At 42.0% G+C, this 17,183-nt stretch overlaps 2 protein-coding genes across 3 annotated transcripts in view; both read right to left on the bottom strand.

Moving 5' to 3' along the window:
- Nucleotides 1–1,238, bottom strand: part of CCNG2 (cyclin G2) — a 51,257-nt gene extending 50,019 nt beyond the window's left edge. The window contains exon 1 of the mRNA XM_064368222.1: nucleotides 1,221–1,238. The gene's annotated coding sequence lies outside the window, so the exon portion shown is untranslated. The remainder of the gene's footprint in view (nucleotides 1–1,220) is intronic.
- Nucleotides 1,239–11,514: 10,276 nt separating this feature from the next.
- Nucleotides 11,515–17,183, bottom strand: part of LOC105713277 (zinc finger and SCAN domain-containing protein 5C-like) — a 28,070-nt gene continuing 22,401 nt past the window's right edge. For both annotated transcript variants that reach the window (XM_064368142.1, XM_012446907.3), the window contains one exon: nucleotides 11,515–14,897. In XM_064368142.1, the coding sequence (XP_064224212.1) occupies nucleotides 12,862–14,391 (1,530 nt within the window). In that variant the 5' untranslated portion in view covers nucleotides 14,392–14,897 and the 3' untranslated portion in view covers nucleotides 11,515–12,861. The remainder of the gene's footprint in view (nucleotides 14,898–17,183) is intronic.

Here is a 17,183-nt window from a genome sequence, read left to right as displayed (position 1 = left end):
GCTTCCCAAGTAGCTGGGATTATAGGCATGTGACACCACACCTGGCTAATTTTTGTATTTTTGGTAGAGGCAAGTTTCACTATGTTGGCTAGGCTGGTCTCAAACTCCAGATCTCAGGTAATTCGCCCGCCTCAGCCTCCCAAAGTGCTGAGATTATTACAGGTGTGAGCCACTACACCCAGCTGAAGTTAGGTTTTCTTAATGTCTTTTGTTCCTGGGTGTGTTGGCAAAACTGGTTGGGCCAGATTACCGTCTGGGTGGTGTCAGATGATCCATCAAATGCAGGGTCTGCAAAATATCTCAAGCACTGATCTTAGGTTTTACAATAGGGGTATTATCCCCAGGAGCAATTTTCAGAGGTTCAGACTCAGAGCCAGAGGCTGCATTATCCCTAAACTGTAATTTCTAATGTTGTAGTTAATTTGTTAGTCCTGCAAAGCCAGACCGGTCCCCGGACAAGAAGGGGGTCTTTTCAGGAAAAGGCTGTTATCAATTTTGTTTTGGAGTCAAACTATGAACTAACTGAATTCCTTCCCAAAGTTAGTTCAACCTACCAATGAACAAGGACAGCTTAAGGGTTAGAAGCAAGATAGAGTTGGTTAGGTCTGATTTCTGTCACTGTCATAATTTCCTTAGTTATAATTTTGCAAAGATGGTTTCACCATCTATCACACTACGGCAGGCCAGATGGTAAATAGATCTGGGAAAAGGAAAGTTGGTTTCTGCTGGCTTCTTCCTTCTCTAGCATGGGATTCTTACCAACTGAAAGACTTAGATCCCTTCCGTGTGTCATCCTCACTTTCCAAACCCTCTCCTTTCTTAGCCTCTAACTTGTCTCAGAGAACTTACTGATACAGAAAGGCTGGGCTCCCAACTAAACCCCACCCTTAAGCCTGGAACACAGCAGCCCTAAGTGAAAACAGCTGACCCCATTTTTCCACCCAAATGTTGCCTTTTTGGCCTCCCACACCCCTATCCTGTGCCCATAAGAAGACATCCGCTGGCAGAACAACACAAGCTGCTCAGAGTCCAGGGTACAAGCGGCTGTGCAGTGAGCACAGAAACAGCAACTGAGCATGGAGATTAGGGATAGATGAGGCTAACTTCAGACAGTGCAGCTTCTGGGAAAGATCATCTTTTTCCCACACCATCCCCTTCCCAATTCCCCAACCTGCTAAGAGCCAATTTTATCACCCAATAAAATCCTTCACATACATTACCCTTCAATCTGTTCCTTTGACCTGATTCTTCCTGGATGCTGGACAAGAACCCGGGTGCCGAGGGGGTAGGGGCTTGGATGCTGCTGCGGGTCCGCACAGAGTCTGCTCCTGCCAGAGGAGCGACCAGCCAGTTCCAGCCTTTGTTCCCTCTGGTTCCTGCACTTGCTTGCACACTCCCTCTTGTGAGGAGTGGCCAGCAGCTGGCTGAGTGAAACTAGCCACTCCAGTTCCATGAAGGAAGTCAAGGTCAAGGGAATTATCCTGTCTCATTACTGCTGGGGTTAGTCCTCAGGAATGGGTACAGAGATATTCACAAACAAGCTGAAGACCTTGAGGTCATCACTGCATGGGTGCATGGGTGCAGGAACATGAGGAGGAGTGGGATGATGGTAGAAGCTTACTAGCACTCATCATAAGAGGTTTTCCTTTTTTCTCTGGGCACAAAGGAAGATGCCCTAGTACCTCCCTTGAAGTTAAGCTACTCATCCTCCTGAGTAACTGGGATTACAGGCACATGCCACCATGCCCAGCTGATTTTGTATTTTTAGTAGAGATGGGGTTTCTCCATGTTGGTCAGGCTGGTCTCGAACTCCCGACTTCAGATGATCCGCCTCACTCAACTGGCTGGGTGTGGTGGCTCACACCTGCAATCCCAGCACTTTGGGAGGCTGAGGCAAAGGAGGAAGTGCCACACCCTTGAACTGTCAGATCTCCTGAGAACTCACTATCAGTTCAAGGGTGTGGCACTTCCTCCTTCGTTCTCTCTCCTGCCACCTCGTGACAAAGGTGCTGCTTGCTTCCTCTTCACCTTCCATGATTGTGGGTTTCCTGAGGCCTCCCAGTCATGCCTCCTGTTAAGCCTGCAGAACTGTGAGTCAATTAAACCTCTTTTCTTCAAAATTACCCAGTCTCAGGTAGTTCTTTAATAGCAGGTGAGAACAGACTAATACTGTGGCCCACTGTAGGGAATCATAGCCCAAGCAGGGTAGAAAAGGAATTTTCAGAGTGAGAGGCTGGTGGCAATTAGGGGAACTGGTTACATACAAGAGGATTGATCAGTTAAGTACAATCACATGCCACATGATGTTTCTGTTAATGACAGACCAGGTACAGGATGGTGGTCCCATAAGATTATGATGCCATATATTTACTGTACATTTTATATGTTTAGATACACAGATACTTACCATTGTGTGACAATTGCCTACAGTATTCAGTACAGTAACATGATACACAGGTTTGCAGCCTAGAAGCAACAGGCTATATACAATATAGCCTAGGTGTGCAGTAGGCTATACCATCAAGATTTGTGTAAGTGCACTCTTTGATGTTCACACAACAATAAAATCATGTAATGATGCATTTCTCAGGATGTATCCCCATCATAAAGTGAAGCATGACTGCTGGTTTCTAAACGAACAACTGGGCACTAGTGGGCCCTTCGCTATTGTTGTGACATTCCTCCCAGGGTTTCTCGCTTTCTATAATTGTGACTTGTTTCTCTGTCATGAGAAACCTGGCTCACTTATCCTCAATATATGCAATTACTGGAGTGAAGCATCACTGCAATATCACCTTCCAATATTATCACTTATCAGAGTGTATTATTTTAGTTTCCATCTTTGCTTTCCCCTTGAATTAAACTCTTTAAGTTCAGAGACTGAATTGTACCCATATTTGTATTCTCAGCCCTTACATAGGGTCTGACAAATAAAAATGTTCAATATTTTCTTCTGGGATAAACACATAGCAATTTTACATAATATAGTTAAATAAAAATTCTTTTTTTAACCCTTCATGAATGCCAAAATAAAAATTCAAAGCACTTCATGAGTGAAAGTGAAAATGAATGGGGCAGACAGTAAGCAGTCTTACAGGCTCTGAGAAAAAAAAAAAAACTATAGCATTTTAGGAAGGCTTTATTCTATTCAGGAGCCATTCCTTAACTCAAGAAGAGACTTTGATCAGATGACAGGAGAAAAAAGTTGCAAGTGCAAAAGGAAAGGGAAAGAACTGAAATGAGTATGGTGTGTTTATAGTTCATCAGGAAACTCTCCCTCTGTGTAATGTAGAGAAAAACATAAGCTGAGATTGGATTATATGGGGAGGGGAGCAGTTTGTGGAGCACTTCGGAAGTCAAGTAGAGGAATTTATATAGCATAGGAAAAAGATTAAGAGCATGACTTTTCATTTCAAGCTCAGTTTGCATCCCAGTACTACCAGTAACTAGGTGATTCTGGGAGTTTTCTAAATGTTCTAAAATTCTTCCAAATGTGTGTATAATTGTATATTTATAGAATTCTTATGATTAAAATAATCCATATAAAAAATTGTATAGCAGCCAACATATGGCAAGTATTCTATGAAAATTAGTTGTTGACATCGTAATTATAATTCATTGGAGCCACATTCTACAGCTGCACGATATTAGCAATATTCTTGAAAAATTAATTCTCATATAGGACTAGAGGGAGTCTGGAATCTGAAGACAAACTAAGTGACTATTAAAATAATCTTGGCCTATGGTTAAAAAAAAAAAAGACATTGATGAGAACAGTGAGAAAGAAAATAAAGAACTCCAATAAATGAGTTTAAGAAAAAAATTATGGAATTCAATAAGCAATTGGAGTGGAGAAGCACTGAGCCAAAGAGAATATAGGTACCATTGGAAAAAATACATAATGAGAGACATCTAATTGGGGGGAAGATGAGAGGAAGGATGAAGTGATATTGGATTTGAAGAGACAGCTGGAAATCCATGTAAAATATGTAGCATCTGGTGGAAGAGATAAAGGACTGGAGTTTAATTAAATGATTAGGACAGCAAGTACACATTTGAAAAATTATCTGAATAAAAGTAATAGAGCAGTAAAAACTGATAAACCTTCACTTAAAAAAAAATTTGTCATGAGGGCAAACCAAGGTTTGAGACTTTAGCAGCATCCAGAGTGAAGGTATGCAAGAGGGAAGAAGAGCTAATGAGGGAAAGATGTCCTGAGAGGTCAGAGGAAATCAGGGTAGTGCCTGCCATGAACAAGCTGCATCCTGTGCTCTGAGAGATCAAGGAGAGCAGGCCATTATGTAGACTACCTTTTTTTTTTTTTGAGGCAGAGTCTCGCTCTGTCACCCAGACTGGAGTGCAGTGGTGCAATCTCGACTCACTGCAACCTCTGCCTCCCAGGCTCGAGTGATTCTCCTGCCTCAGCCTCCCCAGTAGCTGGGATTACAGGCACCCACCATCATGCCTGGATAATGTTTTTAGTAGAGACAGGAGTTCCCCATGTTGGTCAGGCTGGTCTCAAACTCCTGACCTCAAGTGATTTGCCTGCCTTGGCCTCCCAAAGTGCTGGGATTACAGGTGTGAGCCACTGCACCTGGCCCTACGTAGACTACTTTTAGTGAAGTGATGTTGTACAGCCATTTGAGGAAGGCCTCAAACTTCTATGTAAAAATAAAGAATGAGACAAGGTCATTTGCTGACAGTGAATGGATGAAGATGGAGTTAAATGCTGTCTTGATGGTAAACCTGACAGAAAAGATATGGAACACTTGAATTTGAACAGATTTTGTATAGAACCATAAGCAAGGATTAGGAAGAATATAATAGATGGTGAATCACCCCAGAACAAGTTATAGTAGCTAACTGGTACCATCCCCAAGCCCAAAGAAGCAAGAGGAGGGAACTGTCACTGGGACTCAGGGAAAGCTTTGAAGACGATGGGATCTGTGGCCTTTAGGTAAAGGGACATAGCCAATTTGCAGGAAGCTGACAGGGAGGAAGCTACAGGAATAAATAATCTGACCTCACTCTCCTCTTGCCCTAAAGCCAATAGCTGAACCCATCTGGAAGCTAGAGGGCAAGGGAGCCAGGTTGTAGCAATCTGTATGATCAGAAACCTAGAGCACAGAGCAGACAGGGACGGGGAATGAATCCAGCGCAAATGCTTAAGAAGAGTAGAAAAGGTTTGGCAATGCCACTGTGGAAAAGGGAGCCAAGAGATTAAAAAGAATGCTGAGCTTCATTAGGTCTGGTTGGTGCTAATCAGTACTTTAAAAATAAAGATACTCTGGCCAGGCGTGTTGACTCACACCTGTAATCCCAGCATTCTGAGGAGGCCAAGGCAGGAGGCTTGCTTGAGCCCAGGAGTTTGAGACCAGCCTTGGCAACATAGTTAGACCTACAAAAAATTTAAAAATTAAATTTTACAAAATTAATTTTTTAATTACAAAAAATTTTTAAAACAAAATTTTCAATTTAAATTTGAGACATTTACCAAAAAAATAAAAATTAGCTGGGCATAGTGGTACATGCCTGTAGTTCCAGCTACACAGGAGGCAGAGGTGGGAGGATCACTTAAGTCTGGGAGGTCGAGGCATCCATGAGCTGGGATCACCCAACTCCACTACAGCATGTAACAGAGTTAGCCTATCTCAAATACATACATACATACATACATACATACATACATAAAAATAAAGGTACTTTGTTTTTTTCCAAGACGGAGTCTTGCTCTGTCGCCCAGGCTGGAGTGCAGTGGCATGATCTTGAATCACTGCAACCTCCACCTCCCGAGTTCAAGCAATTCTCCTGCCTCGGCCTCCTGAGTAGCTGGGATTACAGGCACCTGCCACCGAGTCCAGCTAATTTTTGTATTTTTAGTAGAGACGGGGTTTCACCATGTTGGCCAGGCTGGTCTTGAACTCCTGACCTCATGATCTGCCCGCCTTGGCCTCCCAAAGTGCTGGGATTACAGGCATGAGCCACCACACCCAGCCTAAAGGTATTTATTTCTATCTGATTACAAGAATGATATATGGTTAATGTAGAAAATTCCAGAAGTATTATAACCAAAGAAAATTTATTTACTTTTTGAAAGCAGCTTTATTCAAATTAATACACAAACAAAAAACCAAATACTGCATGTTCTCACTTAGAAATGGGAGCTAGGCCAGGTGTGGTGACTCACACCTGAAATCCCAGCACTTTGGGAGGCCAAGGTGGGTGGATCATGAGGTCAAGAGATTGAGACCATCCTGGCCAACATGATGAAATACCATCTCTACTTTTAAAAAATTACAAAAATTAGCTGGGCGTGTTGGCATGTGCCTATAGTCCCAGCTACTAGGGAGGCTGAGACAGGAGAATTGCTTGAACCCAGGAGGTAGAGGTTGTAGTAAGCCAAGATCACGCCACTGCACTCCAGCCTGGCGACAGAGCAAGACTCCATTTAAAAAAAAAAAAAGAAGTGGGAGCTAAGCATTGAGCACACATGGACATACATGTGGAACCAACAGGCACTGTGGACTACTGGAGGGTGGAGGAAGCAGGAATGAGTTTAAAACTACCTATTGGAAGCCAGGTGCGGTGGCTCACGTCTGTAATCTCAGCACTTTGGGAGGCTGAGGTGGGTGGATCGCTTGAACCCAAGAGTTCGAGACCAGCCTAGCCAACATAGTGAAACCCCATATCTACTAAAAATAAAAAAACTAGCCGGGCATAGAGGTGTGCACCTGTAAACCCAGCTACTTGGAAGGCTGAGGCACAAGAATCCCTTGAACCTGGGAGGCAGAGGTTGCAGTGAGCCGAGATCATACCACTGCATTCCAGCCTGGGCGATAGAGCAAGACTCTGTCTCAAAAAAAAAAAAAAAATTAAAAAACACAGAACTACCCATTGGATACTATGCTCACTGCCAGGGTGACTGGAGTCACACTCCAAACCTCAACATCATGCAATGTTTCCATGTAACAAATCTGCACATGATCTCCCTGTATCAAAATAAAAGTTGAAAAAATAAATTAAAAAACAGATAATTGTATCTCATCTTTATTGAGATACAATTCACATATCATACAATTCACCCATTTAAAGTGTATAATCCAATGGTTTTTAATATTTCACTGAGTTGGACAACCATCACCACAATCCATTTTAGAGCATTTTCATCACCCAAGAAAGAAACTCCATAACCACTAGCAGTTATTTTCAATTTCTCTCCTTCCCAGCTCTTGGTCCAGACAATCACCTATCTACTATTTGTCACTATATATTTGACTATTCACTATATATTTGATTATTCTATTTGCATATTCTAGACTTTTTTTTTTTTTTTTTTTGACAGGATCTCGCTCTGTTGACCAGGCTGGAGTGCACTGGTGCAATCTCCACTCACTGCAACCTCCACCTCTCAGGATCAAGTGCTCCTCCCACCTCAGCCTCCCGAGTAGCTGGGACTGCAGGCATGCGCCACCACACCTGACTAATTTTTATATTTTTTGTAAAGATGGGGTTCTGCCATGTTGGCCAGGCTGGTCTCAAATTCCTGGACTCAAGCAATCAGCATGCCTCTCACGGTGCTGGGATTACAGGTGTGAGCCACCATGCTTGGTCTCAACTTTCTAACTGTAATTGTACAACATCTCCCCATCCCCTCCCTCCTCTTAACCACTCAAGCCTCTGGTAACCATCATTTGACTCTGTTCTTCTATAAAATCAGCTCTTTTAGGCCGGGCGCAGTGGCTCACGCCTGTAATCCCAGCACTTTGGGAGTCTGAGGTGGGCAGATCACAAGGTCAGGAGTTCAAGACCAACCTGACTAACATGGTGAAACCTCGTCTCTACTAAAAACACAAAAATTAGCTGGGTGTGGTGGTGCACACCTGTAGTCCCAGCTACTCTGGAGGCTGAGGCAGGAGAATTGCTTGAACCCAGGAGGCAGAGGTTGCAGTGAGCCAAGATTGTGTCACTGCATTCCAGCCTGGGTGACAGAGTAAGACTCCGTCTCAAAAGAAAAAAAAAAATTAGCTCTTTTAGATTGCACATATGAGTGAGATGATGCAGTATTTATCTTCCTGTGGCTGCCTTATTTCACTTAACATGTTTTCCAGGCTCATCCATGCTGTCACAAATGACAGGACTTTTCTGTATAACTAAATAATATTCCATTGTGTACATATACCATATTTTCCTTATCCATTCATCCATTGATGGACAACTAGGTTGATTCCATGCCTTGGCTATTGTGAATAATGCTGAAATAAACATGGGAATGCAGATGTCTCTTCTATATAATTATTTCCTCTCCTTTGTAGATTCCCAGTGGTGGGGTTCCTAGATCACAGCATAGTTCTACTTGTACTGTTTTGAAGAACCTCCATACTGTACTCCACAGCAGTTGTCTCCTGGTTTACATTCCCACCAACACTGCGTAAGTATTCTTTTCTCTATATTCTGGCCAACATTTCTTTTTAAATTCAGGGGTACATGTGCAGACACGTGCAGGTTTGTTACATGGGTACATTACATGTTGCTGAGGTTTGGGTGCCTAATAATACGTTGCCCAAGTAGTGAACATAATACCTGACAGGTAGTTTTTCAGCCCGTCTTCCCTTCCTCCCCACTTTTGGAATCCCCAGTGTTTACTGTTTCCATCTTTGTGTCTGTGTGGACTTAACGTTTAGCTCCCACTTATAAGTGAGAACACGCAGTAGTTGGTTTTCTGTTCCCGCATTAATGCACTTCGGATAATAGCCTCCAGCTGCATCCATGTTGCTGCAAACAACATGATTTCATTCTTTTGTATGGTTTTGCCAACATTTTCTTTTGTCTTTTTGATAATAGCCATGCTAACTAGTGTCAGGTGATACCCCATTGTGGTTTTGATTTGCATTTCCCTGATGATTACTGATGCTGAGCATTTTTCATATACTTACTGGCAACTTGTATGTCTTCTATGTCTTTTGCCCATTTTTTAATAGGATTGCTTGCTTTTTTTTTGCTATTGAGTTCCTTGTATATTTTGGATATTAACCCTTTATCAGATATATAGTTTACAAATATTTTCTTCCATTCTGTAAGTTATCTCTTCACTCTGTTGTTTCATTTGTTGTACAGAAACTTTTTGTTCCATGTAATTCTATCCATCTATTTTTGCTGTTGTTGCCTTTGTTTTGTGGTAACATCCAAAACGTTCTTGCACAGACCAAAGTCATGGAGTTTCCTCTCACGTTTTCTTCTAGTAGTTTCACTGTTTCAGATCTTATGAGTAAGTTATTAATACATGTTGAGTTGACTTTTGTATATAATAGGAGATAAGGGTCTAATTCCATTCTTCTGCGTGTGGATATCCAGTTTTCCTAACACAATTTTTTTAAGAGACTGTCCTTTCCATTGTGTACTCTTGGTGGCTTTGTTGAAAATCAGTTGGCTATAACTGCATGGATTTATTTCTGGGGTCTATTTTGTTCCATTGGTCTGTATGTCTGTTTTTAGGCTGTAACTTTGCAGCTTATTTTGAAATCATGAGGTCTGGTGCCTACAGCTTTACTCTTCTTGCTCAAGACTGCTTTGGTTATTTGGTGTCTTTTGTAGTTCTATACAAATTTTAGGATTGTATTTTCTATTTCTGCAAAGAATGTCATTGATATTTTGATAGGAATTGCATTGAATCTATAGTTGGTTTTGGGTAGTAAGGACATTTTAATAATTTAATTTTTGCAATCTATGAACACAGGTTATTGTTCCATTTATTTGTGTATTCAGTTTCTTTGATCGATGCTGTATAGTTTTTGGTGTGGAGATCTTTCACCTTCTTGGTTAAATTTATTTATTCCTAAGTGTTACATTTTTTTTGCAGCTATTTTGTATGGGATTACTTTCTTGTTTTACAGACAGTTTGCTATTGGTGTATAGAAGTGCTACCGGCCGGGCACTTTGGGAGGCCGAGGCGGGTGGATCACGAGGTCGAGATCGAGACCATCCTGGTCGACATGGTGAAACCCCGTCTCTACTAATACAAAAAATTAGCTGGGCACGGTAGCGTGTGCCTGTAATCCCAGCTACTCAGGAGGCTGAGGCAGGAGAATTGCCTGAACCCAGGAGGCGGAGGTTGCGGTGAGCCGAGATCGCGCCATTGCACTCCAGCCTGGATAACGAGCGAAACTCCGTCTCAAAAAAAAAAAAAAGAAGTGCTACCAACGTTTCTATGTTGATTTTGTATCATGCAATTTTACTGAATTTGTTTATTTAACAGTTTTTTGTTGGAGTCTTCAGGTTTTTTTCAATATAAAATCACTTCATCTGCAAAGAGAAACAATTTAACTTCTCCTACAAAGATAATTCAAATCACCAGTAACACCACTCTCCAGTGATAATGACTTCTAATGTTTTTTTTTTTTAAATATACTTCCAGCCTTTTTTGTTTCCATTTGTTTGTTTGTTTGTTTTTTGAGACAGAGTGTCACTCTGTTGCCCAGGCTGGAGTGCAATGGCACCATCTTGGCTCACTGCAACCTCCGCCTTCCAGGTTCAAGCAATTCTCCTGCCTCAGCCTCCCAAGTAGCTGGAATTACAGGTGTGTGCCACCACATCTGGCTAATTTTTCATATTTTTAGTAAAGACGGGGTTTCACCATGTTGGTCAGCCTGGTCTCGAACTCCTGATCTCACGTAATCCACCTGCCTTGGCCTCCCAAAGTGCTGGAATTCCAGACTTTTTTACAAGCACAAATAATTTTTTGAAACAAAATGTATTGTTGCACATACTTGAATTATTTATGATTCTCTGAATACAAGCAACTTCAATCGGATTAACTTTTAAGTATTAATTCAATACTTATGAGTGCCTACAATGTACAAATAATTTCATAGCATTAAAAAAAAAAAAGAAAACAGATAAGCTGGCGGGCTTAGTGGCTCATGCTTGTATTTTCAGCACTTTGGGAGGCTGAGGTGGGAGGATCACTTCTTGAGCTCAGGAGTTTGAGACCTGTCTGAGAAACATGGTGAAACTCCATCTCTACTAAAAATGCAAAAAAAAAAAAAAAAAAAAAGCTACTGTTCTCAAGATATGGGGATATGAGGTCACTCCCAAGTCTGGGTCTGTTTAGTAAACATTATCAACTGTTCCCCTAACTGTAAACATCTAGAGGCTACGAATACCTAACTTTCTGGGTATGCAGCCCAGCAAGTCCCAGCCTCATTTTCCTAGCCCTTACTCAAGACAGGGTCGCTCTAGTTTGAACACCTGACAGTGGTGTGCACCTGCAGTCCCATCTACTCAGGAGGCTGAGGTGGGAGGATAGACTGAGCCTGGGAGGTTCAGGCTGCAGTGAGCTACTATTGTACCACTTCACTCCAGCCTGGGTGACACAGCAAGACATTGCCTTAAAAAAAAAAAAAAAAGAAAAAAAAAAAAAGGAACTCACATTTGGAAATTTTTGTTTGATAGCCTGGAATTTAACTTTACAGTAGTATGGTAAACTGCACAAATGAACACAACCCACAGTGTACACAGGTTTATTATGGTTTAAATAGACCATCTGTATGTGCTCAAGTTTGCAACTAAAATTAATAAGGTCATGTTACAGCTTTAAAATCCATGCAGGAACGTTTTCAGGAAGCAAAGTGCTATGGTATTGTCTAATGGCAGGTTCTGAGGCAGGCCTACAGCAGGGCTGCATTTACTTGGCATGATATGCTTTCTGTGTCCCAAGAATTCTCTTGGGACATACTGACTTACCTGGAGCAGGTGAACAAACTTACTGGAGAATGCAGCCTACACCCCAGACGTGCATTTACCTTTACACACAACAGCAGGACAGAGAAGCTGTGTTTGGCATAGGGCCAGGCAAGCCGTTGACAGCAGGTTAAGAAGGAGAACTCTGCAAATAGACCACAGAGTCTCAGGACTGGGTCTACTCACTAGCTTCCTAACCTTCTGGCAGACAGCAGCATTCTTTATAAGGTAAGAAAGAAATTTTCCTTGATTTGGATCTAGAAGTTTTATGCCTAAAATAAATATGATTCATGTCCTGGGAAAGCTTGGTTCTGATGAACTCTGTGTCCTTGGCTGACTTATACTTCCCTCGCCCCTTAAAATCTGACTTCTGATTCAGGGGTGAAAACTCTACCCTTTATTTTCAAGGTCCAGGAAAACCTGGACCCTCAGAAAGTCACTCAAGAGGAACCAGTCTTTGGGACAGAATTATGCAGCTTATGTCCCAAGTTTGTTTGAGCTCCAATGATCAGAAAAGCATGAGAATTCTATGGTTTTCCCCTTTTTACTCTACCACTGGAAGTCCCCTAAATTTACTTAACAGTATTTCCCTGAAGCTATAAAGCCAATCTATTTTGTTCCCCTTAAGTCAGGAATGTTTTAATATGTAAATACGAATTCCACAGAGATTTTGCTTGACTAGTATAGTTTAAGCTGTCAAATTATTCAGTGAGTTAAGTAAACTCCATTAACTGATTTCTTTTTTTTTAAGTAAAAAAATTGTTTATTTGAAACAAAAATTTCCCCAGGCATTGCGTATTTAATCTGGACCCCCTACTTTGACAATTTTACTTTAGAGCAAAACAGTGGGTAACAGCATGTCAATCAGAAGCCTCAGTTTTTTGTTATAAAATATTGAAAACTAGTAAGATGTTTGTTTATTGAAAGAACAGCAACACAAACTGAAATAAACCTATACAAAAACAATACACATCATGAAACAGAAAACAAAAGTTAGTGGGGAGAATCAATATTGACTCAGACTCCTGGCAGTTTCTATCTAGGGCACTCCCTCTGTGTGCCAGGCGCCCTTCATGTGCCATATGTGCCATAGGTCATCTAATAACATCAGTGAAAAATCATCATTCACATTCTCTTGGTGCAGAATACATAGACCTGATTATGGAATCCCTGGGAAGCGGTTTCTGGATGTGTTTTCTGGTGGCGCTTTAACGTTTCAGGCCGACCGAAGGCTCTTGGACACTTGGAACATTTATAGGGTTTCTCTCCAGAGTGGATACGCTTGTGCTGGTTCAGGTTCTTCCTGTAGGTGAAAACTTTATTGCAGTCTTTACATTCATAGGGCTTCTCACCTGTGTGGCTCCTCTTGTGACATTTCAAGGAGAACATCCTGGTGAACCGCTTGTAGCAGACGTCACACATGTAGGGCTTCTCACCAGTGTGGATTCGTTGATGAACTCGGAGGTCTGAGAGCTGCATGAAGTGCTTCCCACAGAGATTACATTGAAAGCGTCTCTCTCCTGTGTGTGATCTCTTGTGGATGACTAGCTTGCCGTAATACTTAAACCTTTTATTGCACACATCACATGCAAGGGGTGGCAGTGCCATGGCTTCTTGGCCAACAGGCTGGCTGACTGCACCTGCAGGGCCTGGGGAACGAACTGGATTTATCCCAGCTTGCCCCAGGCTGTCTGTGTTGCCCACAAGTGAGGTTCCTCCGTGAGGCCCTTTTTGAGAAATGGAGGAAGCATCTGGTTTGCTTCTTTTGGGACCTCTCAGACTCAGAGAGTCTCCTCTGCTCTCGCTGTGAGTTGAAGCTTCTCTCTCCACAATGCAGGCAGCAGGTATGTCAGCAACCACATTTTCCACAGAGGCTTTTTTTGGTTCCTTCCCCTCCTTTGCTCTCACCGCACCTGTGGGACCCTTTGGAAGCTGAGGCTCTGAAGATCTAAGTCCTGTGTTCTCTTCCCTGTCTACGTTCAGATCCTTCTCCAAGGTCGGCTTGGGTCTCAGAGCCTTTGGGTCATCTTTTATGACAATAGTCTCTGGCAGCAGGAAGTCCTCTTCCTGCCCCTTGGACAGTGCAGGGATCCTGGGAAAGGTCTGTAGCTCTTGGCTGGCCTGGCCTTCATCTGGAGGCATCTCATTCACAGAGGAGGCATGCTGGCTGGACACGTCTCTCAGATCATCCCTGACACTGGCGGGGGCTTCGGGCATCTCAACATCTGAGTCCTGCGTAAGATACTCCTTGCCAAGCAAGTTGACCACAGACCATTTCTTGGGTTTTCTGTTATTTTGTAGCAGGTCCTCCAGGTCTTTGCAGCTCTGCACACCGTTCATCATGACTAAGACCTGGAGTTCCTGGGGCATGGAGATCATGAACTGCTCCATCACCAGCATGTCCAGGATCTGCTCTTTGGTGTGGAGATCAGGCCTCAGCCACAGATGGCACAGCTCAGTGAGTCTCCTCAAAGCCTGGATGGGGTCCAACTCTTCCGGGCAGCTGAACATCCTGAAGTTCACGTGACACGTCTCAGGGTCTTGGTCATGATTTCCAAGTTGAGTTTCCTCAGATGCCACAGACCGTGGCAGCTCTGACCCAGGGCTGTTGCAGGGTTCTTGCTGACCCCATGAGGGTGTGCAATTTGCAGCCATATCTAGTGGAGAATATTTTAATCAGTCTCTGAGGAAGCTCTTCCAGTAGCTGGTGTCTAATTGGGACCTATCTACATAGGTCTCCTTTGGTTTTCCTCAGTAAGAGTCACTGTTCAGAAGTCTCCTTTCTGCTTTCTGCCTCCAACCTCCCTGCATCTGGGATGCGAGCTCCTGGTTTCTTTTTCTATTGCAAATTAATATGCGGGTCATTTCTTCAGATGCGTGTGTTTTAGGCTGGGCGCGGTAGCTCACACCTGTAACCCCAGCACTTTGGGAGGCCGAGGCAAGTGGATCATCTGAGGTCAGGAGTTCAAGACCAGCCTGGTTAAAAGAGTGAAACCCTGTCTCTACTAAAAAACACAAAATTTAGTCATGCGTGGTGGCAAGCACCTGTAATCCCAGCTATTTGGGAGGCTGACGCAGGAGAATCTCTTGAACCTGAGAGGCAGAGGTTGCAGTGAGACGAGATCATGCCACTGCACTCCAGGCTGGGCAACAGAGCAAGGCTGTCTCAAGAAAAAAAAAAAAAAGATACGTGTGTTTTAAACTTTATGCACAGTATCAATCAGTTATGTGATAAAACCATTAAATTGCTCAAAAAAAGCATTCTTAACTCATAAGATTAACCAAGTTTCTTTAAACAAGGCCAGTTTTTTTTTAATAGATCTGTCAAAATCTAATGAGAACACAGGGACACAGGGAGGGGAGCACTACACACTGGTGTCTGTTGGGGGAAATAGGGGAGGGACAGTGGGGGGTGGGGAGTTGGGGAGAGATAGCATGGGGAGAAATGCCAGATATAGGTCATGGGGAGGAAGGCAGCAAATCACACTGCCATGTGTGTACCCATGCAACAATCTTGCATGTTCTTCACATGTACCCCAAAACCTAAAATGCAATAAAAACAAAGAGTAAAAAAAAATTAAAAATCACTAAAAATAAACAACAGGAGATTCAATTCACAGCAACCAATCAGAAGAGGCCCAGTTTACCTGAGCCAGCACAAGGAAGTCCCCTCTGTTTTAACCCTGTAAGGAAAGTAACTTTGTAACAAACAATTCGCTTTTTGTTCCTTGTTTCTGCTTTCTTTAGCCTTCTTCTACCTATAAAGCCTACCTCCTGTGCTCAGCTAATCAGAGCACCTTTCTAATTTTAGAAGGGATGCTGCTCCATTCACCAATCGCTAAATAAAAGCTAATTAGATTTAAATGAATGTCAAAAAATTTTGACATATGTATATATGCATGATACAAGTATCACAAGCACTTCATAAAACAGATACAGTATATGTAATAGAATATAGTAATTGTGGCCAGGTGCTATATCTCACGCCTGTAATCCCAGCACTTTGGGAAGCTGAGGCAGGTGGATCACCCAGGGTCAGGAGTTCAAGACCAGCCTGGCCAACATGGCGAAACACTGTCTCTACTAAAAATACAAAAATTAGCTGGGCATGGTGGTGGGCGCCTGTAATCCCAGCTATTTGGGAGGCTGAGGCAAGAGAATTGCTTGAACCTGGAAGGCAAAGGTTGTAGTGAGCCAAGATCACACCATTGCACTACAGCGTGGGCAACATGAGCGAAACTCCATCTCAACAACAAAAAATATATGTATATATAGAAATTGAAGTATTTGGAGTAATTTTCTGAACAGTAATCTCATTATCCTTTTTTCTTAAGCTGTATTTAGTATTCATCTGTTTATTTCTTAAGATATGGAAAAATGACATCCATAGGGCACTTTTTTTCTTCCAAATAATGAAAATATCCTGTGAAATATTAGGAAATTCATAACTATCTTTTGAGCTTTCTGATTTTCTTTCTGCTTAGTGGCTTATTTCTAGCTATAAAACAGCTAAATAAAAATATAACTCTACGACAAATTCCACTATTAACATAAACACTTATAAACTCTGTATACACAATTTATATTTCTTCTTTCATACAGTGATAATTGGAATTCCAAGCAAATATACCCCCACAAAAAAGAGAATATATTGTTAAAATCTTATTCACTACAGTGATTACTTAGTTTATTTCAATATGTGGTATTCAGACTTCCTGGGGCTGTGTGCTAACATGTAGATTCCAGGACTTCACCTCACAAATTCTGTTTTCAGTATGTCTGGGGTGGAACCAGGAATCTGTATTTTAATAACATTGTCATGTTATTTTTATGCCCAATGAAATTAAAAAGCCATGTATTTAAGAGACATTGGTTGTATTTTTCTCAGGAATCAATTTTGTACCTAATTTTTGCCTCGATAATTTAAAATTTTTTCTTTAAAAAAATCTCCCAAGCTGTATAAGTTTCAAGTACCACAAAAACCTCAATCTACTCTTGCTACAGGTGAGCTTGTAATTCATATTTTTATATTTCTAAGTGATACCCACAGATCATGTAATTCAAAGAAACATGATGGAAACCTTGGAAAATTTCAAAAGGGGGATGTGAAGAGGCTACATCTAAAATAATGAGGTCTAAATGCAGCATGTTTCCAGAAGTTGCTAGCAGTGCAGAAGGGTCCACAGCCACCAATTCTCAAGCAAGAGTGCATGGAAGAGGCGGCAAGTTATATGGTCATGGGAACAGCTGACCTGTAGTGCCCTTTGGAGAACCACTCCTAGTACAAATTAAGGTATTTGATTAGATGGTATTTTGTAACTGACTAGAAGTTTAACTCTCATACTATTCCAGGACTGACTGCACTCATCCCAAATTTGGACTGAGGCTAAAAAATTAGGAGAAAAAAAAAAAAAAAAAAAGCTGGGTACGGTGGCTCAGCCTGTGAT

This window comes from Aotus nancymaae, unplaced genomic scaffold, assembly GCF_030222135.1.
Source record: "Aotus nancymaae isolate 86718 unplaced genomic scaffold, 86718_ANA_hifiasm-v0.15.2.pri h1tg000006l, whole genome shotgun sequence".
Classification (NCBI taxonomy): Eukaryota; Metazoa; Chordata; class Mammalia; order Primates; family Aotidae; genus Aotus; species Aotus nancymaae.
This window is presented reverse-complemented; position numbering and strand designations above follow the sequence as displayed.